Raw genomic sequence first — 27,641 nt, forward strand, 5'->3', positions numbered from 1 at the left:
GACTCAGAGCGGAGAGGGAGCAAAGAGGAGCAGTACATGAAAACAGACACTTTTTTCAGACTTTAGCTATTGTGCACGTACAAAAGTAGGGACATAGATAAATGTACATTTGCTTCACCCGTAAACAAATCAGGCCTCGTTTTCACCTTTTATATCTTAAGCTAAGATGTTTATCTGTACATGTCTGTTGAATGTGGCTTATTAGAAGTCTAATGAGATAATGCCGCCAAATGTGTTTTTGCAGTCTTTCATCTACAACTGTCCTTTTAATAATGTTGTCAGACATCGACGTAGAACAATCTGAGCCTGCAACAGCAAATCAAGCTCTTTGAGTAGACGTGCATGGATCAGTTGCTTCCAAGGATTACTTTGCAGCCTGTTTCAGGACGTCCAGCTGAGCTAGAGGAGCTAGACTCAAACGTTGTGTACTTACTTGTCCTGCTAACCCTTTAAAATGCAAATCTTCGGTGAAGTGCTTTCGGTTTGTGTGGATTTTAGCGCCCCCTGTGGACCGAGCAGCACCTCTATTATCGTCACTGATCTTTGTCCTGTGCATGTGACAGTGAGGAGTGACTTAAAAGAAAGAAATCTCTCACCCTGCTTATTTTTAGAAGTCAGGATGTATCACTGTCTGACAACTGCCCTGCAGAAGAGGTTAAAAAGTCTTCCAGGTTTTTTAAAATAATTATATATAACTGTCGATCTTTCTGCTGCAATCTCGTTTGTTTTTTTCAGCTCAAATAGAAGCATCAATATAACCAGATATGATCCTTTATAAGTGAAGTCTAGGACCACTCTGATATCTCTGATAGAGGCTATTTTGAAGCTGTGAAAGTTGTATTCACTTCCGAACATGTGGACAGCTGACACCCGAGACAGCCAACTTGGCTTCCTCAAAAGTTCAACAAATCCACCGAAGAAAAATCGATTTGACGCTCTTTTAGGGATCGTCCCGGACTATTTACTGGCCATGAACCAGGCTAGCTTGGACAGACCGGAGAGTGGTGTCGTTCTGTGCTTCCAACTCAGAGAGAGATGTCGTGCTACTCCTTCAACGCTGGAGTTTAAAGGAGCATCACACAAACAAAGCAGAGCGAACGGAGGCCTGTGATTGGATGAAAAGTTCAATCCCTACCATAATGTCAGAAAAACAGTGAAAGGACTTCTATAGAGATTTTAAAATCATGAATTTGAATAAACATGTGTTAGAAGGAGTGGTACATTATAAAAGTGACTGTAAACTTAGTGAAGCCAGATGTTTTTGTAGTCAGTATGTGTCCTTCTGTAGTTCTACAGATGTCAGCCTGCACATCACATCACTCTAAACACGACGTGTGTAACTGGCTGGTTGCTAGCGTTAGCGTTAGCATTAGCTGGAGCAGTAATGTGCAGCTGTGGAACAGAAGCTGGACAGGATGTGATATCATCTTGTCCCTCTAGAGCTGGGTTACCATGGAGACATGCGTACACAGCAGAGGAGCCGTTGACTGGGAAACAGTGAAAACAGTTTAGAGAGATGGAGGACCTCTGGGTGGGACGGCATCACACACACACACACACACACACACACACACACACACACACACACACACACACACACACACACACACACACACACACACACACACACACACACACACACACACACACACACACACACACACACACACACACACACACACACACACACACACACACACACACACACACACACACACACACACACACACACACACACACACAAACAAAACTCAGATGAAAGTTTTCCTTCATTTATAAAGATTGTGCACAAATAAGTTTCAACTTTGGCATTCAACATAAAAGCGATTTCTTAGTAATCAATAAATAATCACATAATCAGAGATACAAAACATACAAAACAAAAACACACAGATTGTTGTGCAAGGCTGCAGAGCGCCAGTGATAGTAAAAAGATAAAGAGTGAGAACAGTTTCAGTTCAGACTCTGCTCAGGTTAAACCTCCATCCAGGAGGCCAGCGAGGTCCGAGAAGCCGGCCTGGACCCAGGTCTGGAGCCGGTCTGCTTCCTGCTGAGATTAAAGGCCTCCTCACGAGGCCCAGAGACGTCTCCGCTAGCTCGGCTAACAAACACCATCGGAGGCTGGGTGGAGGCCATCTCAAACCTCAGCTCTGCGATGTTCTTATTTGTGCGGGAGGAAGTGGTCTTCCTCTTAGTCCTGGGTTGGGGGGAGGGCAGCGGGAAGGAGGGGACAGCTCTATGCAAAGACGTGGAGGCGTCTCCTCCGGAGGCTGCAGCAGCAGAAGACGAGGAGCCCAGTTTGGCCAAGGCCACCGGGATCTCCTCCAGAGACTCTGCAGAGTCCGAGTGGTACTCAGCTGGAGGGGCGGCCGCCTGCACGGGGCCCACAGGTAGGGCAAGGGGGGGCAAGGTGGCCCTCAGAGGGAACGCTGGGAAGGGAAGTCGCTGACCCAGGGACACAGCAGACATGCTGCTGGGCTCTGCTGGAGGACAAAACACCAAAACACAGTGAGGAGAATATTCTCGTCTTTGTTGATAACATTTCAAGTTCTGACGGTTAAGATGGATTGTTAAAGGTTAAGTTTGAGAGTCAAAGTCTAATCCAAACTAAATGAATTAGAAAACTAGAAAGTCGTGTAGAAACTGGTGTGTTTTGCAACCTTTAGAGGAGGCCTCAATGAAATGTCTTTTTGTCTTAAGAAAAAAAACAAAAAAAAAAACACCATGATGGTGGTTTCACGTGACTGAGATTGTGATTGAGTAATCTTCTTCAGACTTGTTTCCTGTGTTGTTGTACTCGTGGCTGATTGAGGAATACAGTATCTCACCGAGTGTTCACTACAAACTGCTGCAAACAAGAGCTACTGAAACAGCTGTGTCGTTTTAGTGCATGTTCGAAGAAGAAATATGTGTAGACATTATGCCAATGAGGGTCAACATTGTGTGTGTGTGTGTGTGTGTGTGTGTGTGTGTGTGTGTTTATACCAGGGGGCGGGGCTGTACTCGGGCAGCGCTCTCTGGTCACCTCTGCAGGAACTTTACGAACTTTCTTCTTCTTTTTCTGTGAAAACAAAAAAAAATAAACACGATTAAAAACTGTTCAAACTTTGTTCCATCACACAGAAGATTTGTTGAATTTCTGCTGGACTCAAGAAACAAAAACAGGGCATTTTGTTTGCCTTGCATAACCAGAAGACGATCAGTTAATTGGGTTAACCACATGCATATGTGTTTTTCCAAACATACTGGGAAACCAATTTTTGACATTTCGTTTTCCCCCTCCTTTTTCAGGAACTGTCTCTGTTCGAAACCTGAGGCTGAGCAGTGATGTTTGATGACCTGTTAGGTGGGATCAGTTTCTCTTCATGGACCACAGCTACCAGGTGTCCCAGTCTGTGAATTCCCCATTGCGTTACAGATAATGGAAGTTGATTACATACAGATGGACATGCAAAGAGAACGGCTTGTGATTACACAGCGGGAGCTCCAAACACACACACACACACACACACACACACACACACACACACACACACACACACACACACACACACACACACACACACACACACACACACACACACACACACACACACACACACACACACACACACACACACACACACACACACACACACACACACACACACACACACACACAGAGCTGTTCTCCACTGATGGCTCGGCCAATCCCGTCTCACCCCTGTAGTGCAACTGTTACTACCTCTATACTACTACCTTTATACTACAGGGGTATAAACCATAATAATATTTTGATGATGATTTAGTCACAACATAATGGTCAGATTTCATGCTTTGCCGGGTCTTTTGTTGAGAAAAGACCCGGATAAGATCTTTAAGCTCAAGTTTTCTGTGGGCTCTAACTCAGTTAAGGTGAGGGTCGCTGTATGAACTTTGAGATGACTCAACTGTTAGAAAATCCTGTCTGAAGATTTTAATGAGCTCATCTCCTCATGTCCTCATTTCTTCAGCAGTTTACAGGAATAAGCTCATTGATGTTTGACTCCATCAACCACTGAACTCTAATCCACACTGTGAGAGTGTATGTGTGTGTGTGTGTGCGTGTATGTGTGTTTTGTTTACCTGCGTGCGTCGGTGTGTGTGTGCTGCTGCTTTCAGCTCTGTTGACACGTTGGGCAGAGATTCTTCCTCCATGACAGGACTGGACACGGTCCTCACTCTGCCGTTAGCCAGGAATCTGAAACACACACAGACACAGACAGACACACACACACACACACACACACACTGAGGTTAACACACCTGTACAGCTTAAGGAACACAGAGCCACCCCTGAATGAGGCCGTCTGATTGGCTCAGATTCTTTTACAAGTTCATACAATTATAAAACATAAACTAAATGAGCAGCAAACACAGCTCTACAAATAGACCAACAATGGAAGTTTTATGTCGCTTCTTTTAACATGACAAAAAAATTCTGTCCCTCCGTGTCATGTGACTTATGTTGTCTTCGACTCTATTCCGTGCTGTTTGATAACCATGTGATGTTTGAATCGGGCCTTACAAAGGGACTGCAGATTAAAACGTGCTTAAAACTAACCCTGGTGAAATGTATCAAATAGAAAGATGCATGTTGTAGTGCTGGTGGTGCAGTGGTTAGTGTGCCCGCCCCATGTATGGAGGCTGAAGTCCTCCAAGCGGGCGGCCCAGGATTGAATCTCATCTGTGACTCTTTCACTGCATGTCATTCCCCACTCTCACTCCCTGATTTCCAGCTCCATCCACTGTCCTATCTCTCCATTAAAGGCACAAAAAGCCCAAAAATAAATCTTAAAAAAAAAGAGATGCATGTTTAATGTTTACACAGGCCCTTTACAAATGACACTCAGAAGCTGTGAACTTCTTTGTGTTGTCCACACTGGCCTCCCCCCATTCTCCTGTCGTCCTAGCGGCTGTGAGAGCTGCAGTAAAAATAAAGTTTCCTCCGTCACTCGCAGGAGTCCAGCTTCAGGGCAAACAGCCACGGTTAGTGAAGTTATTTATGAAGCCCTTCTGTTGGACTAATACACACAGCTCCCTCCACCCACACTTCAAACACACACACACACACAATACACACTTTGTTTGCCTCCTAGAAGTCAGGGCCAAAGAATTTCATTTTGCACACTTTGTTTTCTGCAAAGAAAACGGTGTCCATGGCGACTGCGCTCCAGCCTCATTGTGTTATGAAATGACTGTTGCCGGCTGTTTACTGAGACATGACGGGAGCCGGTGGGTCAGCCTCAGCCAATCACAGCAGGTCGTGGGCTGAACCTGGACCACCACAGAGAGTGATCCGGAGGACTGGATTACGTTCAGTTCTAGGGGTGTGTTTAACAGAATCAGGCCATCGCGACCAGAACAGGAGCGACTTTGAGACTTACTCTGACTCCCCCCGCACAGCCACAGTGGTAGGTTCCCTCATGTCCAGCTGTGGGTTGGTGTAACCCAGAGTCCCTGAGTAGTTCACATCCTGAGGAGGGGAGGAGGGACACACACACTCAAAACACAGCTATATAGATTCAACATGTGTATGTACTGTTTTAGAGCTCATCTTTAATTTCTTCCATTGACATCACACACAGTGAGAGCTCCACCATTAAAATGAGCTGATTTGATATGTTTATTGTTTTTAAATTGTTGTCTGAACGTAGAGAAAAGACAGAATGATCTGCCTCCTATTGGACATCTATGATGTGTGAAGGTAAACTAATGTATTTGCAGCAGAATAATGTTAAAAGCCTTTTTTTTATTAAATGGGTGGCACTGAATCAGATTGGGGAGGTTCACTAATGGAGAGTTTTGCAGAGAAAGGGGGGGACCTCAGGGGCAAAGTCATCCCATGATGGCGTGCAGGGACCGCCTGATCAAGTGTGAAACATATCTTTTAATGTACGTCAGAGCTGCTGGTTGGTAGGAAAGTAGATTGACTTACACATACAACATAAATATGATATGAGGATGTTTCTATGGAGATGTATGGCTCAGATGATTAGTCTGCACACACCCTGGCAGCAGAGTGATGTACTGGAGAAGAGCTGCTCTTCACACATGAATTACAAACTTCAAACTCGAACATCTTCAGCCAGGGAAAAGAACAAACACTACCCCATTAAATAAGAGCCAACAAGGCCGCCAGTGGAGCCTCAGTTACCTTGATGACGTTTACCGTCGGAGCTGCTGTCTCCTTCACTGCTCTGGGTTTCCTCGAGTCTCTGCCGTCCTGACGGTGACGCTGACGCACAATGAACTCATAGGTGCTGAGTCTGTTCCACACTGCACGCACACAAACACACACACACACACAATTAGTGGTTTTACCTTCAGCCTCTCTGCTGCCATCTACTGGTGCCTCTTTCTGTTACTATCAGTGGGGACAGACAGACACACATGTATGCTTGCTGTCTCTTACTCAGGTAGATGTGGAAGCAGAGCAGGTGAGAGAGCAGCATAAACGACAGCAGACCCAGAGTGATGGTGACAGCAGCCAGCCCGGGAATGGCTCCTGCCGTTGACCTGATCGGAGCCACCGGCAGGAACACGTACCACACACCTGTCTCATTCCTCACTGCAGGGAGACACACATACATCAACAGTTATACAGACCACACCGTGTTTTGTTCTGTATTTATATTCAAATCTGCCTTCAGAATCTCAACTTTGCACTGCGATCCTTCACTGTTATAAAGTCTGTCTTAGACTAGAGATCACATCTTACCAAGAAAGTGTTTGTCGGTTCGGAGTTTGGATGGGTCCACAAAGAACTCAATTAAGACGTAGGAGGCAACAATCAGAACCAGCACAACCCCCAACAGAGCTGAGATCACACTATGGAGGAACAACCTGCAGGACACACACACAGCTACTGAGTACACACACACACACAAACTACTGAGTACACACATCAAACTATTGAATATACACACAACCAGTGGCAGCTGGAGGACCAGGATGTATAGTTCATTAGCTTGATGCTAGTACATACTGGAAAATAACATCTGCTGGCTAACAGAATTAGCATCGCAACTATTTACTTAACATACTCAACAAACAAAGCCATATGCATTCGTACTTACAGGCATATGTTTCCTAAACTCTGTTAAGATAAAAAAAATATGCTGACTTATGCTAGTCTGATCTGCTGCTCTGATGCATCTTAATAAACAATCAATGCTCTGATCCAGTGACACTGCATGACTCGCTCTTTATGTCTCAGTTCATGGGATGTGTTCCTCTGGTGCCTACTTTAGGGTGGTGATGTGTAATGTGTTCTTGAGCGCATTTTCTCCAACCTCTCAAGCTCATATCTCTTGTATTGAAGACGAGCAAATGCATATGTGTAACTTACAATGAGAGTCAATTGAAGACCCAGAGCGATAATTTTAGCACCCAAAAATCACATCAACTTGGGGGTTAAATTTAAGAGATCCACAGAAATGAGAGGCAGTTACACACTAATTGTTGTTACTATGTCTTCTACACAAGTCTCCCAGATTCAGCATGACGACGTCAGAACAGTAGAAGATGATATGCCGACTCACTTGTAGTTTCTGCTCCCCACACAGTTGTTGAGCCACCGACAGTGATGGTCAAAGTTGGCAACACACTTATTACAGGCACTGCAGTGCTTTGACTTAGGACCCCTGAAATAACACAGGAAACACAAACATAAGGGGGACATATTATGCAAAATACACTTCCCCATGTTTCTCTAACACTAATATGTGACCCTAGCCCGTCTACAAACCACCCAATGATGAGAAAAGTCCATCCTCTCCGTCTTTTGCCTGCTCTACTTTTCAGAAAATGTGTGCTCAAACAGGCCGTTCAGAGATTTTCCCTTCATGACATCACAAAGGGCAGTAACCCCTCCCCCAGGTGGGTGACACTCCCACAGATAGGTGTTTGTTCTGCCCTCTGAGTCTGACTTCTCACCGTAAACAATAAGACATGGAGCGAGAAAGCCCGAGCACACCCGAGCCCTTCCAGAGAGGGGGCGTGGTCAGACACCGCTCATTTACATATTTAAAGGTACAGACACAGCCTGTTCTGAGCAGGGCTGAAATAGAGGGGTTTATAGGCATGATCAAACTTAAAACTTGTGACTTTTATTGACGTTAATTAATTGAAAATGTAACTTTTTTATAAAACTGAGACGTGTGAAGCTCAAACAGGGTCCAATATAGTTATTATAACACATTCAGACCTGATACTTACAAACTTCTAACACTCTGTGAACCACTTGGAGACCAGAGCATGATTTTCAGGAGTTGCCCCTCGACTTAGACTGTCAGGTGTTTCTTCTAGCCTGAAGATGTTTTGAGAATCTGACTCCTGATTTCTTTAAAACTCATTCAGAGTGAGGAGCTTTTGTTTCTATCTTTTAATGAACTCCTCCACAGCACAGAGGAACAGGACTCAGGTGGAGAGCAGGCGACAGGTTCACGAGTGTCAGTCTGGTGTGTAACAGCTCCTCTCTGTGACCCAGTTCTCCTGAACCTCCTGGGAGAAACAGGCACACTGACCTGGTTTTTCTGAAGCTTTTAGTGCACATCAGACCTCCTGGCCCCCAGTGAGCACTTTCATTATTTACAGCACGATGAAGAACTGTGCTGCATTAAACATTAAGACCACTGAGAAGCAGGAGTGCACAGAAGAACACTTTTAATGGCAGTTAACAATAAAAGATGCACCCCCCCCCTTCTCTGTAGCACAGGGGTGATACTATCTGTAGAATATAGAAGTAAAATCTCTATAAAGTCAATCAAACTTAAACTTTCATCTGTGTGTTTCACTTCTGTGTTTATAGATTTGAATGAGTTACAGTCACCAGAGATGAAGTGTTTTTGATGTTAGTGTTTTGTCTTTTGAAGTGTGAGACAATCCTGGTCCCCCTTCTAAATAATGAACTTCCTTTACTTTTTAAGTTGCATTCACACACTGTGTCTGCAGCACGTTAAGAACAGGAAAAAACTCAAATATTTTTGTCTGCATAAGTTAACATGTTCGCGTGCCCAAGATGGTAAGCCTCAGTGCTGCAAATAACAACACCATCACATCACCCATCCATTCTTGACTACCATGGTGAAGGCTCAGGTTTGGCATCTTGGAAGTGACTATATTTTGACAAGATGGTTAGGCTGGAGAGAAGCAAGAGGTTATTACACTTAGTGCATCAGATAACTATGGCTAGGATAGCCAGATGCATCTTTCATTCATTTGGCTCTATTGAGATGCTTTAAATCTAATTCACTTACCGAAACAGTGAGCAGCTGGAGACTCAGATTGCCTCATAAAATAACCTTCTCTAAACAAGACAGTTTTATGATATCTAGTGACTTTTCCATCTCAAGGTACCCATGCCCTGAAGCGTTCTCGGCTTCATTGTCAATTTTTTAGGGACACACAGATGCATCGGTTTAACATCGATATCTGTCGCTATCAGTCCTGTTGACAGACATCCTCACATCGACAAATAATGTGGAATGATCCGATGTCAGTAGCCGATGTTTTTCTGTGGTGTCATACCAATTTAATGCTGGCATGTAGTGTACACCTTACAACTGATTCAGAGAATACTTTTTTGGGGGGCAGAGGGAGTCCCCTGTTTGACAAACTCTGTTCAGTTTCCATGGTCATTACAGCATATTGATGTGTTTGTTTTTGGATGTGACTGTCAGAGAGGAAGCATCTGCAGAAAATCTACCAACAGTTTGTCGACATGTCTTTGGATGTTTTCACCAGGATGTAGAATCACTGAAAGACACACAAAAACACCCCCCACAAATCCAAATTATGAATCAGAGGCTGGTGGGTATATCTGACGTATGCTCTGCTTTTAAAAACTGTTGGAAAAACCTTTTAGTTCTGATCAGATTGTTTTTTTTCCATTGACAAAACAACCATCCTAATGGAGATGAGGTGAGAACGCCCGGGGACTGGAGATGGGGATTAGCCTGTTACTAATGATGATCATGATACTGTCTCCACGGTGACGAGCTGCAGCCTGTAGAGACACTCATGACATCCACTGTTAACACCTGCTCAGGTAAAATACCTCTTCACTTCTTAACCATGTTAGCTCGACATGAAACAACACTTTCATCCAGACTGCAGGATCTCAAACAGTCCTGAGATTTTCAGCAGATATTGATGTTCTCCAGAGGATAAACACAAATGACTCGGGGGAACTCTTTGGACAGCGTACATTGAAAAGTCATGATTTGACTTTCAGATTAGGCTGATTTAGACACTTAAATGTTAGGATGCCAGAGTCACAACATATATGAAATACCCATCATAATTTTACATAGAAAGATAAACTTCATCAGCTCTTTACGCTCATGTAACATGACTGTTGCTTCATGGTGAAATAACAAATATAATAAACTAAATTTTTATGGAATACTTCATTATTAATATCCTCTGCCCGGTTGGTTCGTGCATGTCTCCAAATCAGATTATTCTGCGTGAGTAATTGAGCATGTGCACGGCTCACAGGCATAGAAACAAAACACCGTACTCAGTCAGCTCTGAGGGGATCTGAGGATTTTTATTTATTTTTTAACCTCGATCTGTCAGACTGAATTTAGAGCAAACGTCTCTGATGTGATGCAGCAGATTTGTAGAATGAAAGAAAAACTAAGTTTGATACTCACACGTCCACCTGGCAGAGGTAGCAGTGGCAGTTCTCGATGACGTGAGCGTGCTTCGAGCGGTCGAACACGGGCACCGGACCTTTGTCGCTCTTTGTTCTGACGTTGTAGTCGGCTGGGTCGATGGACACGGCCATGATGTGGACACACAGGTGAGAGACGAACATGATGCCCGTACACTGATCACAGGTCAGGACTCACATAACGTAGATCATCATTGAATCACCAACAAGATCACACGTTTATCAAAAACGTGTTTTTTTGATACTGATGTTTTGAACTGTAATATCAGCTTTGGCTTCAGCTATCTAAATATCAGGCTCTACGTCTGGCCTCCTCATTCATTATTTATAAATGTTTTTAAATATTTTAATTCCATCCTTGTTTGTATACCAGCTCACAGACTTCTTACAAACACATTCTGGTAAACAGACACATCTAAGTGTGTCACATCATCCTGATACACCTGGTGACAGTTTAATTTTATCACAACCTCAAGCATGACTAATGAAACTGGGACTCACTCCACAGAGGTCTCAACCTCCCAAGGGAACCTTTTAGGGTAGGTCCAGACTCAGAGTTCTGTCAGGTTATTCTGACATAATTCAGATGTTGAGTATGAAGGCTAAGGGCTAAGGCTAACTAATCAAACCAGTCTGCCTGAGTCTCAAGTCTCAGCTTCAGACTTGTGTTGAGCAGAGTTCTCCTGAAGCACAGACTGTCTGTTAGACTGGCACTGAAACATTTCAATCTGACAACTTTTTCCAAGTCCTTTTGTCATTACTTCTAACTTCATCATTAGACTCTTTGAAGGATCTTAATTACCCACAGAGGTGACATTCACAAGCAGCTGAATTCCCACTGAAGAGCATCAGGGAGGCACCGACTTTAACATCTAATGTCTCTAAAGGGAGTTTTTACCTTTTTAATCACCTGGTCTGTTTGTTTTGGAGAGAAGGGGGGGGGGGGGGGGGGGGGCTTTGTCTCAAGGCTGAAACTGAGGTATGAGTCTAATCTACATCCTGCCATGTTGGGGCTCCTTTATGGCACTGTTTACAAAGTTTAATTTAAAAAAAGCTGAGATTTGAACGACAAATTTGAATCAGTTTAAGATTAGAATTAAGGATTTTAAGGAGGCAACCCTAAAAACTTTAAGGGAAGAATGTGTGATAATTTACACATAAATATATCAGAAATCCAGTCTATCCTGTGTAAATGTCTCTCTGAGTCTTGACTGTCTATAATGAGTGAGAAGCTTGAGTCCCACTGGCTGTGTTGTTGTCAGAGCCGTGTTTACATGTAATTCATAACTCCTTCATGTGAACTCGAGTGTAGGGGGGTTGGAGGTGTGTTTCTGGAGGAGAGCGGAGGATTCATAATAGCAGAGGTGTGGCCAAACAGAAGTTTGTTTTGGTTTCATGATGGTGCTCAAAGGTGACATCTACTGGATCTAAAGGTTGCACATTCTTCCTTTAAAGTCGTCATATTTGGAGGAAAAATTTGCATTGATGAAAAAATTATATAATTTTGCTGTAAAAGAAAAAAGGTTTCATTGAGAAATAAAAGTTGTGATTTGCGAAGGTATTCCTTACAGCGGCAACTTGCTATTGGCTTATATTTGATTAATTGGAATAAATATGAATGTTTTGGTCTTTCCTGTCAGTCCAAAGCCGACTGGTGAAACTTCAGGTCATCATGGTTACTCATTTGACACATTGAGGTTGATAAGAGTCTTAAAATATTGTGATGTTTTGACCTTTTTCTCAAAATGTTTAGCCTTTTTTGTCTCTCAAATGTTTCCTGACAAAGTGACTGAGTGCATTCACTGTAAGGATACAATGTAGCCCGCAGGGATCCAGTGTGAAGGCAGCAGGGGGACAAACACGCCGAAGCCTGTGACGGCAAAATAGCTGTAGAGCAGCCAGGCCAGCAGCTGGAAAGGATGTGGCGGCCAGCTCCAACCGTTTGTCCGAGAGCAGAGAGGCACATCGGCCTGATGTGGGTCATCCTCACCAACCGGCGCCGTGCGGTTTGGGTTCTTACTGCACACATCCATCCTGCGCACAGATTCAACATCAAAGTTTAATTGGTCTTCATCTCATTACCAGCAAATTAGCTGCAGGGAGAGGCTGCATAAAGAGCTGCTTTGTGAGCATTTAACCAACAGAGAGTATGACCAGCAAGCACTCAGGTCAGAGGGGGCACAAGATCTGTTTATATTATGGCACAACAAACAATGATGTAACCCAGCAACAGGCTGAGGAGGGTTATAAGCACACACACACACACACACACACACACACACACACACACACACACACACACACACACACACACACACACACACACACACACACACACACACACACACACACACACACACACACACACACACACACACACACACACACACACACACACACACACACACACACACACACACACAAATCTTGAGGCGTTATTCTGCAAATATCGTGTTAATCAGCTGCAACTTCAGATCATGTGCCTTTTTCTCTGTTTCACAACACATGTCTGTCCCATTCACAGAGGGTATGAGATGACTTTTTCTTACGGGTCTAAAATACACAAAACAGAGAGAAACTCAATCGGGCCATCTGAAAACCTGACTCTAGACATTTGAATGGGAATCTGCGCTGGAATAAAAATTCATCAATTCAACAATTATCAAATTAGTAGAATAGAAAAATAAGGTTAAGTCCACCTCTCTGTATTTTGACAATTTCATTAAATGTTCCATAAGCTATGTGATGATGACAATAATAATGTCTTCATTTATACGTCACCTTTGAAAACGGATGTTAACAAAGTGCTTTGACACACAAAGCAAAGGCAGGAGCTCAACAGAGAGTGTCTACAAAATTACAAACGAAAAGCAATTACAAAATGTCAAAGCAAAAGATCAACAAGAATAAATGCAAATGAAGAATTCAAGTGGAAACAGCAGGTCTGAAAAGGCAGTAAAGTCAAAGCAACACAAATGAAGCAGTGAATAAAAGCAGAAAAAAATGAGGATGACGATTAAAAGAGGATGACATCACGGGAAATAAATTAAACAAAATATAGGTCAAAACAGATGTGGAAAAAGATACATTAGTACAGGTAAATAAAGGACAATAAATGAAGGTTAGAGCAGGAGTGCAGAAGAAGGAGTGCGTGATAAAAGGATGAAGAGTAATAAAATAAACAAAGGAAAAGATCAAATCTTTGGAAAAGATGAAATCACATCATAGATGTACAGAATAAACACAAATACCTCCTATTTTCATTGCACATAAATGGATTCAGTGTTTCCTTTTTAACCCAGAGAAGTGAGAGATTAAGAGAAAACCAGATTCAAACTGAGAGTAATAAATCGTAATGTTTGAATATATAAATGTGTTTATTATGCATATTTCCTAAACAAAAGAGTAATTAAGTAAGGGGGCTACAGCATAGGATGTTTCTGTACCCTGAAACAAACACAATGTATGAGAATCGGCTCACCTGGTTAGCAGGTGTTACCGGGACTCGGGATGCTGATCGGCCCTCCGATCCGCTGCATCTCATCTCACCCGGGAGACCGGGCCTGACCGGCGGTGTGGAGCTCTGCCTGCCGTACTCCGGCGCGGGGGGACCAGGCTGATGTTGCTGCTGCTGCTGCTGCTGTTACTTGAAGGGCTCGGCTCGGCTCGGCTCGGATCGGCTCGGCTCGACTCGACACTCAGATCCGCTCTAGAGAACCACTAACCCGGGCCAGACCGTCCCAGTCCAGCTGTTAACTCACATCCATCCCGGCTATCCCACACTATCCGTGCTAGGTGGCTACATCCCCTTGTTTGGTAGTCAGTGTGTTGGGATAATATTTAGATAAGCGCGTTAGTTTCACTCGTTAGCTAATCACGACCAGCTCGACATCCCCACACCGAGAAGAGCTAGCCTCGTTAGCGGGGACACGACTGCTGCCATGCAAGTTCACTTACGTCTAAGACAACGCCGCGGTGACAGATGGAGTCAGACGTAATGTCGTGACTCAAAACGTTTAAAATAAAAACATCGTTTTACGAATTGAACAGCCTATGATGATTCAACGGTGCGCTAACGAGCCAGTTAGCCATTTAGCCCGTTAGCCTGGTTGCTGCTGTCCTCCCACCGTCTCCAAGCAGTACGCCGTCTCCTTGGTTACGCTCCAGGTCAGCTGTCATTGGTCAATGGAGCTTGCCCCGCCCACACCTTGCTCAAAATGCCAACTGATCTGAGAGCAGCGGTTAGAAACAGACCGCTGTGTGAACGCGTAGCGACCAGCAGGGGGCAGCAGCTGCGTTGATATGTAAACATAACAGTTCAGTTCACATCCACAATTAATTATTCATAACGAATACATATTTATAATAGGTAATTATATGTATTTACTGTTTTATCGTTTTCTTAATTTATATTTATGCAGACTATTGGTCGTTTTAATTTTTGTTCACTGTCAATAATACTACTAATAATAATAATATATTTTATTTACAATGCACTTTACATTTGAACGAAAATCTCAAAGTGCTACAATTAGAATAAAACCATGAAAACAATAGTCAGATAGGTAAAATCGGGGCGCGCTGGTGGCGCAATGGTTAGGGCGTGCGTCCCATGTATTGAGACCCTCGTCTCGAGCGGTAGGCCCGGGCCCGCCTCCACCCGTGGCCCCTTTCCGCATGTCATTCCCCGCTCTCTCTCTCTCTGGTTTCCGACTCTATCCACTGTCCTCCCTCTGAATTAAAGGCACGAAAAGCCCAAAATAAATCTTTAAAAAAAAAAAAATAGGTAAAATCACGCTGAGATCTAAAAGTGGTTTTAGGGAATGTTTTTTAAGGAAAGTCTCTTTTTCAGGTCATTTTTAAAGGAGTCCACTGTCTGTGGGGCCCTCAGATTATCAGGAAGAGCCCTCCATAGACGTGGGGCAGCAGAAGAGAAGGCTCTGTCCCCCATAGAGCAGATCTTAGTCCTGGGGGTTTGGAGGCAGTTGGTGGCGGCAGATCGGCCAGGCGGGGGTTTGTGGGCTGAGCAGGTCTTTAAGATATGGAGGGGCATTGCTGTGTATGCATTGATGGGTAGTCTGTTGGGGCCTTCACAGGGGGCCCCGCCAACCAGGGTGCATCACTATTATGTCATAAATGATCTGACAACAATAAAAACAAAAGCGAAATGTGAACTTTTCTTCAACAGATTTCATACATTAGCATTCTTTTCAAAACATAGCTACAGAGGACAGTAAAATCCTTCATTTTCCCCTGATGACTTTCATTCACAAACTTTGGTTTTCACAGCAATAATGCATGCAGCGCTTGACAGTGCAACAGGAGTGAGTCCTGTGAGATCGGGCCACCTTAGGGGGGTTTCCTACTGTCATTAAAAACTTTGCACATTTTGAGCCACTGCTTTGGTTTAAACTCTGTTCGACCTGGGGGGCCCCCTATACTGGCCTGGGGCCCCAATCGGCTGCCTGCCGAGTAATCAGATTCTATATGAGATCCTGAGTGAGACGGGAAGCCATGTGTAGTGAATGCAGGATGGGTGTGATGTGCTCTGTTTCCGCACTCTCATCAGGATCCTGGCCGCGCTGTACTGGAGATTCTGTACGCTCTTGCCAGGGATCCCGATGAGAAGTGCTTTGCAGTAGTTGAGCCTGGAGGAGACAAAGGCGTGGACGAGTTTCTCAGCGTCTTGGGGGGTGAGATGTGTTTTATGTTTGATTCAAAGGTAAGATGAGGGTCCATTTTTACACCTATAGCTTGGTGACATGTGGTGAGAGATGGATGTCTTGGCCAGAGAAGGATAATAGTTATGGGAGATAACTGAACTTGGTGAGGTGTGCCGACGAGGAAGGCCTCGGTTTTTTAACTGTTTAATTGTAGGAAGTTTTGACCCATCCATAATAATAATTTTACCTTGCCATACACATGAACACTGTGCCTTCTATCAGCTAATGTGTGTGTGTGTGTGTGTGTGTGTGTGTGTGTGTGTGTGTGTGTGTGTGTGTGTGTGTGTGTGTGTGTGTGTTATTGTGTGATGGATGTTTTATGGGACCTAACTCTTGTTTTTTTTTCATTGTGTGTTCTCGGATCCAACAGTTCTGGGGCTTTATTGAAGAGGATCTATCCACTCGGCGATTCCTGAGAACTTCTCATCATGGGGATTTTTTTTCTTCTGTCTACATTTGCACCGCCATGATACATACTCTGAAGCAGGAGCTGAAAAGATTCCTGTAAACGGGGTTCTAGGAGCTAAAAGTTCTCATTGTTCTTGCGGTGCGGAATCAATAAAAAAGGTGGAAACGTCCCAAACGTGGAACAGTTCCCAGAACAATAAAAAAGTTCCTACGGTCACACATGTGCTTAAAACATAATTGATCAAGAGAGCAATGGACAAAACGCTTTAATGTCCTAAAAGGATCAAATTAAAGGTTATATTTAAAGGTTAAACCATTTTATAAATATTTGTAACTAGAGGCAAAAGGAGGGTTGGAGGCAGGTTAAAATATTCCTTTTTACATGTGTGTTTGATTTCCCTCTGTCCGTCCGTCCGTCCGTCCTTCCTTCCTTTTTTTTTTTTTTAAAGTTAAATAGGCAAATAGCTTGTACATATGTTAGACCACTAGAGGGAAACCTGGAGAACAAAGACCACACTCATAATCTGTTTAATTTGGAACAGCTGCTCAAATTAATCGTGATCCCTCGGCGCTGTAATCAATCATCCTCCATGAAGCTTTTTAAATGTTTAGCATGTGTTGATTCAACTCTGTGTTAATATTTTTAGTGTTATATGATCCCTCTCATGAGACTTTTCTCTGCATGTGAGAATATTTTCTCAACTTAACTTCTTTATTAGCAGAATACTTGATCACTGGTGCTCAAGACACACCTCTCTGTGTGGCTTTTAATTCAAGTTGAGCTCAAAATTTTTATTATGCAGCGATATTCTACTCTTAATAATCATGATTTTATTGTGTTATTTCATTTGTTTTTATTGTTTCTCTTTAGTCATTTGAAGCCATTGAAGTTATACTGATTGCCTGACGAAGTGCACCTGGCCTCAGCTCTAAAAGGAAGAATGTGGGAAATTTTACACATAAATGAATCATAAATCCAGTCTATCCTGTGTAAATGTGTCTCTGAGTCATGACTGTCTACAGTGAGTGAGAAGCTCGAGTCCCGCTGGCTGTGTTGTTTTTAGAGCCGTGTTTACAGCCGGCTCCTCTCATGTATAAAAGCTGTTTTAGTCAAGAACTAGAGAGAAGAAGAACATACTCACTGATTATTTGGATGTCCTGTAAGTGTCTTTAGATCACGGTTATTCAATGCCAATTTATGTGCAATAAAGCCAGGAAGGCTTTTGGAGTAGAGAAAGCTTTGGCCCTCAGGCCGGGACTGTAGGTTGTCTTGTTGATTTAGTCCTTTGTTTACTATTTAGTTATTTTGTGTCTTATTAGAATCCCTTGGTTTTGACTTTGTTACATTGTTTTATGTGCTCTATTTGTGGGTTGTTGTTAGTGACATAGGGCTGCCTTTCGTTGGGGCGTAGAGAATTGTTGAGTCTCTGTATCTGTATGAAATCAGAACATGTCCATAAACTACAGTGAAGAAAACACGACAAGCCTGTGACTGTGAAATGTGTTGCTGACGTCTTGAACATGTGTTTTCCACGCGTTAAATCACAGTTATGTTTCTCTTAATGATCCCCTTTCTCTCCTTTAGCAGAGTTGAAGAGGTTAACGTTCTCATCACCATAAAAACTTCCTTCGGGGTGAAGGGGCGGTGAAACGGCACTTCCATTGCTTCAGCAGAAAATTAGTTTTCTGAATCTTAATTACTGTGAAAATGGGACGACTCCCACGTGGAGCTCTGAATGAGAAACATGCAGGAAGCCAAGATTTGTTCTGCTGTTAACTTTTGGCTGTAAAAGACCCTGAGTCAGCTGACAGATGTGGGTCCCACAGGGTCCTCCTGCTGGGCCCGACCGCAAACAAGAGCCTGAGTTTTCTCTGAATCAGAGCGGGAAGATGTGGCCGGTCTGCGGGTTACATAACAGAGTCCAGAGGGAGGAGAGCCAAGCTGGAGGGAGTCCTGACGGGGAACCACGCTCTGACTGCAGAGCTCATCCTGCAGCCCTCACACTCTTTGAAGCTCTCAGCTGTGCTTCACCTCAGGCTCATCCAAATAAAACAAATAGAACCAGCGTGTTCCTTTTATTCCCAGTAAGTCTGGGAGAGCGGCAGAGTAAATCAGGCTCAGCGTTTGACCTGTAAACTGCTGCACGTGCTTCACGGAGGAAACAAACTCTGGTCATATGAGTTCAACTTCATAAATATCAGTTAAAAGCCATAAAATGTTTAAAAGAAAAAGAAAAGAAAAAAAGATCTTAGAGTCTAAGAGATTAGTTGGAAAATAATGGTAAATCTGCAAGAAATACAGAAAAACAGACAAGTGGGAGGATTAAACAAAGACCAGTTCATATTATTAAATAAAATCAGCTGACGGTACGATAATAAACTTGAGATGTCAAGATCGTTTTTCAAACTTTCATACTCAAAGAGCTTTACACAGTTGAAATCAGAGCATTTTAAACAGAAGAAGACACTCAATACAAAAAACATTTAAGGTCAACAAAAATTGATTTTACCACCTTTAATTTGTTGAATGCAAAACAACACCCTGGTTGTTGGGCCTATTCTTCTCCTGAGGTCACTTTCTAACATGCAAAGTATTAGAAACACCATTTTTAGCCAGCTCGTTGTTTTCTCTTATTCAGGCCTTTATTATTGAATGAGTTCAATATTTTGCTCCTTGACTTTTCATTTTTTGTATAGCGCTAATTCCTAACAAATGTTATCTCGAGATGCTTTACAAAGAGCTGGTTATAGACTTTATTCTGGGATAATATGCAGGAAGGATTTCTCCTTGCCGTTGAGGTGAAGGTCGGAGCAGGCCATGCATGAATAAGGACGCCGGTGGTTATGGGGACGACACAGTCCGATGGCGGTGGCTGGGAGTCAGGGATGTCGCAAGGTAGTAGAGCACGATCACCTCACTGTAGGTTGAGGGAGCTCCGTCTATTCGAGAGACTGTGGTTTCTGCTGCCGGGACAAGACCTCCTGGGCTTTTTTTGCACTTCCACATTGGCTTCATTTTTCAATTTCATTTTTTGGCCTCTTGGTTGTGAGCCACCAAGAGGGGGGTCGCAAGATGTCTTTAAAATGTTTAATTTCAGTAAACCTTTCTAAGGAGAAAGTTTCACAGCGGGGCCACTTGTGTGTCCTCTGGACGATCTCCTCCCATGTGTGTGTTTTTTAAGGGTAAGAGGAGAAGAGCAGTTGATGTAATAAAGTTCAGAAATGAGCAGAGACTCTGCTGGCCTACATTCATACAGAGCAGAGCGTTCAGGACATCTGCAGCCAAACTTTCTCTGCCAACACACAGAGAAATGAAGTGACTTTGACTCATGATGGTTACAGCAGAACTGAGTGAACCAAAAAGATGCTCTGCTGAACTCATTAAGCTGTCACTTGCAGTTAAAGTTGAAATAAATCGCGATTTTCTTGTGGTTCAGGTCTGCAGAAAAGATGATATGAGTTCAATTTGATTAGTGTTAGCACAAGGGCTGGAAACAGTGGTTACCTGGTAACCTGTTACTAATTCGTAACTGGAACAGCATCAACTTTGGTGCTCCAACATCCGACTTCCAGAGTAAATGGAAGTCGGATGTTTTTTGGTAATGGAGTCCGAAGGCTGTGAAGCTATGGCAAAGTAACAGCCGTTTCTAATTTAAATAAAAATATTGTACTATTAAAAAGGTCTATCTTAGGGATTTTCCTTTTGCAGTAAGACATTTAAAATAACAATCTGAGCCTATGAGTGGCATTAGTGTTTACACCCTTTGATTACTTTGCAGGCATTATAGTCTGTTTTGTGTTTTTGATGACTGAAGTAATCAACTGGAGCAATTCCAAAACATATTATTTTTTTAATCAATTAGACCAGAAATTATTTAAAAATGGCATCCAGTAAAAAAAATATGATTCCTTTAAATAAATGCAGCTGTTATTGAATAAAAGTTTTTTTCTGGAAATTGGTTACAACCAAAATTTCTTTAACTGTCAATACAATGGATCAGTGTTTTACATAAACCTTTTAATGTCATCAGTGTGTTTCTGTGGAAAGGCTCAGTGCCCACAGAGGTTTGTTCTCAGCTGGAGCAGAAACAGGTCAAATAAGGAGAGGGGGGGGGGGGGGTTTGTGTTTTTAGAATAATAAATCAAAGTGCTCTGTGGGGATTCGTGTGCTTCTTGTTAAGTGAGAGCTAAACTCGTTGACTTGCTAGTGCAGCCAGCTGGTATCCCACAGAGCTTTAAACAATGTGAGTTATTTCCATCACTTGGCTCAGAGCTGCTGCAGAGGAAAGGGGGGGTCTGGGCTCCAACACAAACTACACATGTTAACCGAGGGGAACATTTGGACACTTCTCCCCTCCATCCCGATGGAAGCGAGCCGGATTTCCTCAGCTGCTGTTTTTCCAGAATAAATATCACACACATAGCAGCTGAGCTGGAGATAAACGTCAGTACTCACCCGCAGTTAGCTCTGGGTTTGTCCTGTGGTTGCCAATTACTTGCTCAGCCCATGACAGTGCAAACATAGACCCTTGAGAGCTCGCAGGAAGCTGCCAACAGCTCCACTAACCCAACTGCTGTTGGACCAGATCCACCGAGGACTAACTGAGGACACACACCTGTTTTTTTCCAAGAAAGTGTTTTACTAGAAGCCAACAGGACAGATAGATTTAAAAAAAAAACACAAAAAAAACCCGTACACATAGTAGGGGTTGAAGTTTTCTTCATTTTCAGAGTAAAACCAATAGAAGATGTATCACCTAATGAGTTATGTGTGTATTACAGCCAAACATTTATTCTTCCACTGTGCAATAGATCTCTAATGTCGTCCAAAAAGTATTAAAAACACATCAATGAACCTGTTGCTTCACTTAGTAACATGTTCCTTCATTACCGTGAACACACACTGTGTACTTTCCTTAAGAACTTAGTAAAACATTTAAATTGCTGAGCCTTTTTAAACATGTCATTTTAAATTTCTACATGTGTTTAAAGATTAAAAAATTATATAACTGCAGCATGATATTAATTTGACTGTCCACTGCAATTTCCCAGTTGCCACTTACCAACCAACCAACTAACCAGCCAATAAACCAACCTACCAGCCAACCAACCAATAAACCAACCTACCAGCCAACCAACCAATAAACCAACCTACCAGCCAACCAACCAATAAACCAACCAACCTTCCTACCTACCTTCTTTCTAACAAACCAACCAGCCAACTGACCGACAAACCAACCAACCAACCAACCAATCAATCAACTAACCTTCCTACCTACCAACCAACCATTTAACCACCCAATCAACCAGCCAACTGACCGAGACACCAATTTACTGTCCAACCAAACAACCTCTTTCACCTTCCTTGTACCTACCTTCTAACCAACCAATTCAAGATGCAATTTCTATCTGTCATATGTTTCACTATCTCCTAGTCTCAAAAAACCCTTTGACTACTACTACTGCTATATAACCAATTTACCAACCAACTAACAAACTAACTGACGGATAAACCAACAAACCAATCAACTGTCCAACCCACCAACCAAAAAACCTTTTCACCTTTCTTCTCCCCACCTACCTACCTACTACTAACAGATTCAAGATGTGAAATCTCATTCCGAATTTGGGTACAAATGTGTGAAAAGCATTTGCAGGTTTGCTCCATTTAAAAGAGTAAAGACAGGTGAATATGACAAAATAATAAAATCAGGGGGAAAAGTATGCGGTTATAAAAATGAAAATAAGACTACAATTCCAAGATAATTGTTGTTGTTGCTGATTAGTTATGTTATATGTGACATGAAAAATGATTTGTAGTAAGCATCAGGACATTTCACAGTTGTTAGTTCTCATATTTCAATCAACCGACCGACCATCTTACTGACCATACAATCAACCAAATAAACAAAAACAACAACCAACTGACTAACAGACACATTGACCAAACACCCAACCAACCAAAAGAAAACACAATTCAAACACTCAACCGACCAACTAACTAACCAAACAATCAACCAACAAACCAATCAGCCAACCGACCCGTTGATCAAACAATCAACCGACCAACTAACAGACCAAACAATCAACCAAAAGACAACAAAAAGACTGAAAACAACCAACTAACCAATCAACTTACTGAACCATTGACCAAACACCCTACCGACCAAAAAGGGACACAACTGAAGCCATCAACTGAACAAACAATCAACTAAAATAAACAAAAAACTCCCTCATTGTAGACAGTCATGACTCAGAGAGACATTTACACAGGATATGCTTCATTTCTGATCTTTTGATGTGTTAAATGTTGCACATTCTTCCTTTATGTTTGTAAATGTGTGTAAAGGTTCATAAGTCTCGAACCAGCAGTGTGATATCAATTTGACTGTGTCTACAGTCTCCATCTGTCGGATATTTCGCCATCTCCTCTGACTAACACCACCCATATGAAGAAATCTTGCGTCTACTTGTTCTCTGATGAGGTGTGGAGAGGCTCAGGAGGCCTGCTGATGGAAATGAAACACACAAAGGGTCAAAGATCACCACCACGTGGTCTATCCCTCAGTAAAAGCCTCCTGTCTCCTGCATGTTTTCTTTTGTGTTCGGTTGATGATGGTCAGAAAAGCTCAATGCTGCCTGGAAATCAGATGAACTTCTAAAGAACTCAACAGAGAGAGGGAGAAGATAAGTACAGCTCTGTGAAGAATAAACACCGATCCCTTCCATCAATGAACCACCCGCTGCTGTTATTGTAGGCAGACACAAGTTTATTTTCAACTATAAAACAGGACATGTGTTGTGGTTTCTTTCCTGCCGTTTTGTTGTTTTCTTGCTGTCATTAGATACTTCTCTCTGCAGAGGGACGACAGAAAATGGAATTTGATAAATGAGATAATCTGATCTCCGAGTTTATTTCCCCAGTGGGTAAATATTTAAGCACACTCATTAAATTAAAAGTCTGAGACATTCAAGGAACTGCTTGCTGAGGATGGTTCTTGGAGGAATCGCTCGTAACACAAAGACCTGACTTCTCAGTTTAAGGAGTCCTGGAGGATCTTTAGTCAAATATTTTAATATAGCTGTAGAAAGATTTCATAAACACGGTGTAGCTGCTGCCTCTCTAAATCATTCTGGAAGGAATTAAGTCTGAAGTAAAATAAAGTTTTTGTTCTTACTGTTCAACATTCCCCTTTAGCCCTTTAACCTCTTGTTCCCTATATAGGCCCTTTTCTTAGGTTCATTCTCGAAAAATACATACCCAAACTTAACAGAGTATATCTCAGCAGCCACAAGGTCTATAAGAATAAACTTGGTATCATAATAAAGATAACTCTTTAGAGATTTACCTAGAAAGTGTAAGATCGAATGTATATCTGTTACTGTGACAGAGTAAATACAGATGGAACATAGCATAAATGTAAGATTTTATGTCCGCCTAAATTTATTTTTAATTTTATGAGTAAATATTACCTGTTGAATGCTGCAGTAGCCTCTGTAGCTCTATTGGAATCCATAAATAAACATCCTGACATTACCAGTGCAAAGTTTGAGCTAAATAAAGTGAAGTAGAGCAGAATTACAGAGGTTTAAGTACAAGAATGTTCAGGTGGAATTTATATATATATATATATATATATATATTTCCACTGGAAATTTTGCAGTTCCGCTGTCAGATGTTAGCAATTTCAGTATCTCTGGTACATAATAATATTTTTTCCTTCCTCTCTGGCCGGACATTGTTGATTTTTAAAAGAATGTTGCTCAAAGTTTGCTGTGTGTGCTATATTGGCTGTAGCTGCCGTGCGCTATGCGTTCTAGAGTGTGATAATCTGCCTGTGAGCCTTAGCAACAGAACCGATACGCAAAATGTTATCTCTGCATCCTATTAGTCAATTCAGAAGCCCAGCCCCCCTATGGAAAGCTCCAGCACTGTAGAATTCTAGACTCAAAGGCCGTGTTCACACTTGACTTCTTTTTTCCGAAAAAAGCGCTGCCTTCAGCGCCTTTTGATCGCTTACGTGCAAGTGTTCTGTAACCTTAACAACAGGATCTAGTCTGCGGTGCAACAGCGCCGGAGCCGACCGGAGCGCAACGCATCAATTTAGCACAGAAAAGAACAAGCGGGACGGGAAGTCAGACACCGATACAACATTAAAACAACGTTTATTTTCAGAATAACACCCTGCCGGGTGATCGTTTGTGTGTTTGTAAGTGTTTATAAGGTTTGTATTGAGTTTTATACCACGTACATCGTATTATCTCGTGCTGTCATGAGTGAATCTGTTAAATTACCGCGGAAATTGCTTTGTCTTCATACTCCAGCTATCCGGCTGTGCTCTCCGTGCTGCAGACTGAGAACGCAGCCGGTGGGTGTTGACGGATGAGGAGGCACGGACCGGAGCAGACACGCAATGCACACATATCTGGTGGAAGTTTGCTGTTGTTGGGCACAGGTAACTAGGGACGTAGGTTACTACTCGTCCTGATTGGTCAGCTGTCAGAAAAGCGCTTGACGTCACCCAGCGCTTTTCTGAAAAGTTGAAATAATTCAACTGAAAAAGGCGTCGGGCGCAGCGCTTTTTGAAAAGGCGTCATCCTTTTTCCATTTTCCATAGGCTTCTATGTAAAAAAGGCGCTTGCAGTTGAAAAAAGAAGTCAAGTGTGAACACGACATAAGTCTGCAGCCTGTCTACTCTCCTCTGTGTGCACTCGTCTGTGTGCCTGAAGCCGAGCCCCCTGAGCTTCTAATTTTCAACATAAAGCTCCGGAAATAAAAATATATGTAGTGTACATGTGATATATTACAGACATACTAGGTGCTTATATACGATGGAGGACTAGGGCCATGTTAAAAGAGATTTGAGATTAAACTCATAAATTTACAACTTTAATCTCGAAATAAAAAAAAACAAATGTAACGTGGCCCTAGTCCTCCATCGTACTTATACATTCGAGACTAAATAAAAAATAACCAATTTCGCCATTCTATACGTGTATGTGCTTTTTGAGTTATGTATAAACACACAGCTCAATCAAACGGCGCTCTAACTCTCCCCTCTGCGTGACTCATTTGAACGTCTTTTCGTTCATTCATTAATTTGGGCTTCTTGCAAACCTCGGGCACATGACTCCATCTTTTTCACCATCTTCTACACTCTTATCTTCTTTTGGCGCCGTGGTAATGTTTGAATTAATCATAGACTGTAAATATTAATTAATGCGCGAGTTCGTAAACTGCTTCTTGACCCAGCGCACTTGCCGTTGTTAATTTCTGGAGGAGCGGGGCACCAGAGCACATGAGACGAGAGCACACAGATGAGAGAGCGCCAGGATGCAGCCATACCCGACTTGTATAATGCGAATGCAACTGAGTAAATCAATCAATCAATCAATCAAACTTTATTTATATAGCACCTTTCAGACAAATTAAATTGCAGTTCAAAGTGCTTAACAAGAGTGCAGAAAAGTTATTGACAAAAAGTAGTTTATAAAATCATTGAGAGACCAATGCACACCAATAAGAAATTAAAAATAAAATACAATAAAATAAAATACGACATATAAAAGCAACAAGATATTAAAATAAATATATAAGAGGAAAATACATGTCATTACAACTATTGAACCACTAGATGGAGAGCGCCTTTTCCAAGAGAGCGCATGTAGCTATGCAGCAATTCCTCCCTTATGCCGTGACAAATCGAGGTAGCGAGGCTTGAATAGTCTCAGATTTACCACGAGACATTGGACCAGGAAAACGTTTGATTGCAAAAACAACAAAGGTAAGACAGAAATTTTGGTTGAAACCGGAAAAAAGTGAATTTAGCTTTTTCTGTTTTTTTTGCTGTTTACTCAGTGAGATTTGGTTTCTGAGTGAAAACAAGATACTGTTAGAATCTGTGGAGTCTCAGGTCCGTGTACCTTCCGTTCATTCTATTTCCAATTCTGAAACGCAAATCAAACAACTAATTTAGGGCCATTTTTTCTATTTCCATTTCTGAAACAAAAATCGGACAACTATTTCATTACCCTTTTTAAAAAAAACTATTGCATTTTCTGACTCAAATTTTAGTTTTCGGGGAAAAGCCTTAAATTTCTGTTTTTCCATTTTCAATTTTCAATTTTTACGCTTTTCAGTCTGTGGCCCGGAAATAAATAAATAATCGCGCGGATTGGTCCGCTTGTCAGGAAGGGTCAGGAAGGTCGCGGTGCTCGTCCAGTTTAATTTCAACTTGGTGTCGGTACGGTAACAATTCCTCGTGCGCAATGGACTCAACTAGTTATATCCTTTTTAAAGGAAACAAAAGGCTAACGCTTAAGGAGGACGACATGATTGGAGACAAAATCGCCAGAATATTCCAGGTAGGTAACACTTTTTTCGTTTGCTTGGAGAACATGCGAAAATCAAAGGATGCAATGCATAGCACACGAATAGCCGACTGATTAAGGCTTCTCAATGTTTTCTTTCAAAGGTATATGCTCCTAGCCTGTACATAACTGATGATGACAATGTGGCGATATTCCCGGGATCGGCTGGACATTTCAGCTGCTTGGACCTTAGACCTCGTGGCCACTATGAGGTTCATGGGGATGATATTGCTCTACTAGTCGCCGAGCAGACTCCTCCATTGTCAGGCCAGAACCGTTTCCAGTTCCATCGTATAGCACAGCCCACTGCTGCTCTAGGATCACCTGCTCAGACCATTGCTCCCACTACCCCGCGAGCAAGCATGAGTAACACCTTCCAAAGGTACCCCCAGTTCCATCACTTCAGAGCCCCTACCCTTGACTAGCAAGCTACATATTAA

At 42.4% G+C, this 27,641-nt stretch overlaps 1 protein-coding gene across 2 annotated transcripts; it reads right to left on the reverse strand.

Annotated features, from left to right (window-relative positions):
• Nucleotides 1-1,758: 1,758 nt before the first annotated feature.
• On the reverse strand, nt 1,759-14,846 carry zdhhc1 (zinc finger DHHC-type containing 1). Of its 2 annotated transcripts, none has more exons than XM_020656480.3 (11): nt 14,181-14,846; nt 12,514-12,733; nt 10,680-10,855; nt 7,563-7,664; nt 6,740-6,864; nt 6,434-6,589; nt 6,176-6,297; nt 5,406-5,494; nt 4,105-4,219; nt 2,986-3,061; nt 1,759-2,480 (listed from the first exon to the last, which is right to left on the reverse strand). In XM_020656480.3, the coding sequence occupies exons 2-11, from the start codon at nt 12,730-12,732 to the stop codon at nt 1,975-1,977; spliced, it is 1,686 nt and encodes a 561-aa protein (XP_020512136.1). In that variant the 5' UTR covers nt 12,733; nt 14,181-14,846; the 3' UTR covers nt 1,759-1,974. The 2 variants fall into 2 exon arrangements, with proteins under 2 accessions (XP_020512136.1, XP_020512135.1); XM_020656479.3 differs by having other exon boundaries at nt 1,759-2,483; nt 14,181-14,845.
• Nucleotides 14,847-27,641: the final 12,795 nt, after the last annotated feature.

This window comes from Labrus bergylta, chromosome 3, assembly GCF_963930695.1.
Source record: "Labrus bergylta chromosome 3, fLabBer1.1, whole genome shotgun sequence".
Classification (NCBI taxonomy): Eukaryota; Metazoa; Chordata; class Actinopteri; order Labriformes; family Labridae; genus Labrus; species Labrus bergylta.

Bases quoted from the DNA above. Each gene is read 5' to 3' on its own strand.
- zdhhc1 (XM_020656479.3), bottom strand. From the start codon at position 12,732: ATGGATGTGTGCAGTAAGAACCCAAACCGCACGGCGCCGGTTGGTGAG. The intron at 6,298-6,433 runs GTAAGAGACAGC...GTGTGCGTGCAG, and splicing joins CTGCTTCCACATCTACCTGA to TGTGGAACAGACTCAGCACC. The intron at 2,484-2,985 runs GTATAAACACAC...TTTGTCCTCCAG, and splicing joins GAGTACAGCCCCGCCCCCTG to CAGAGCCCAGCAGCATGTCT.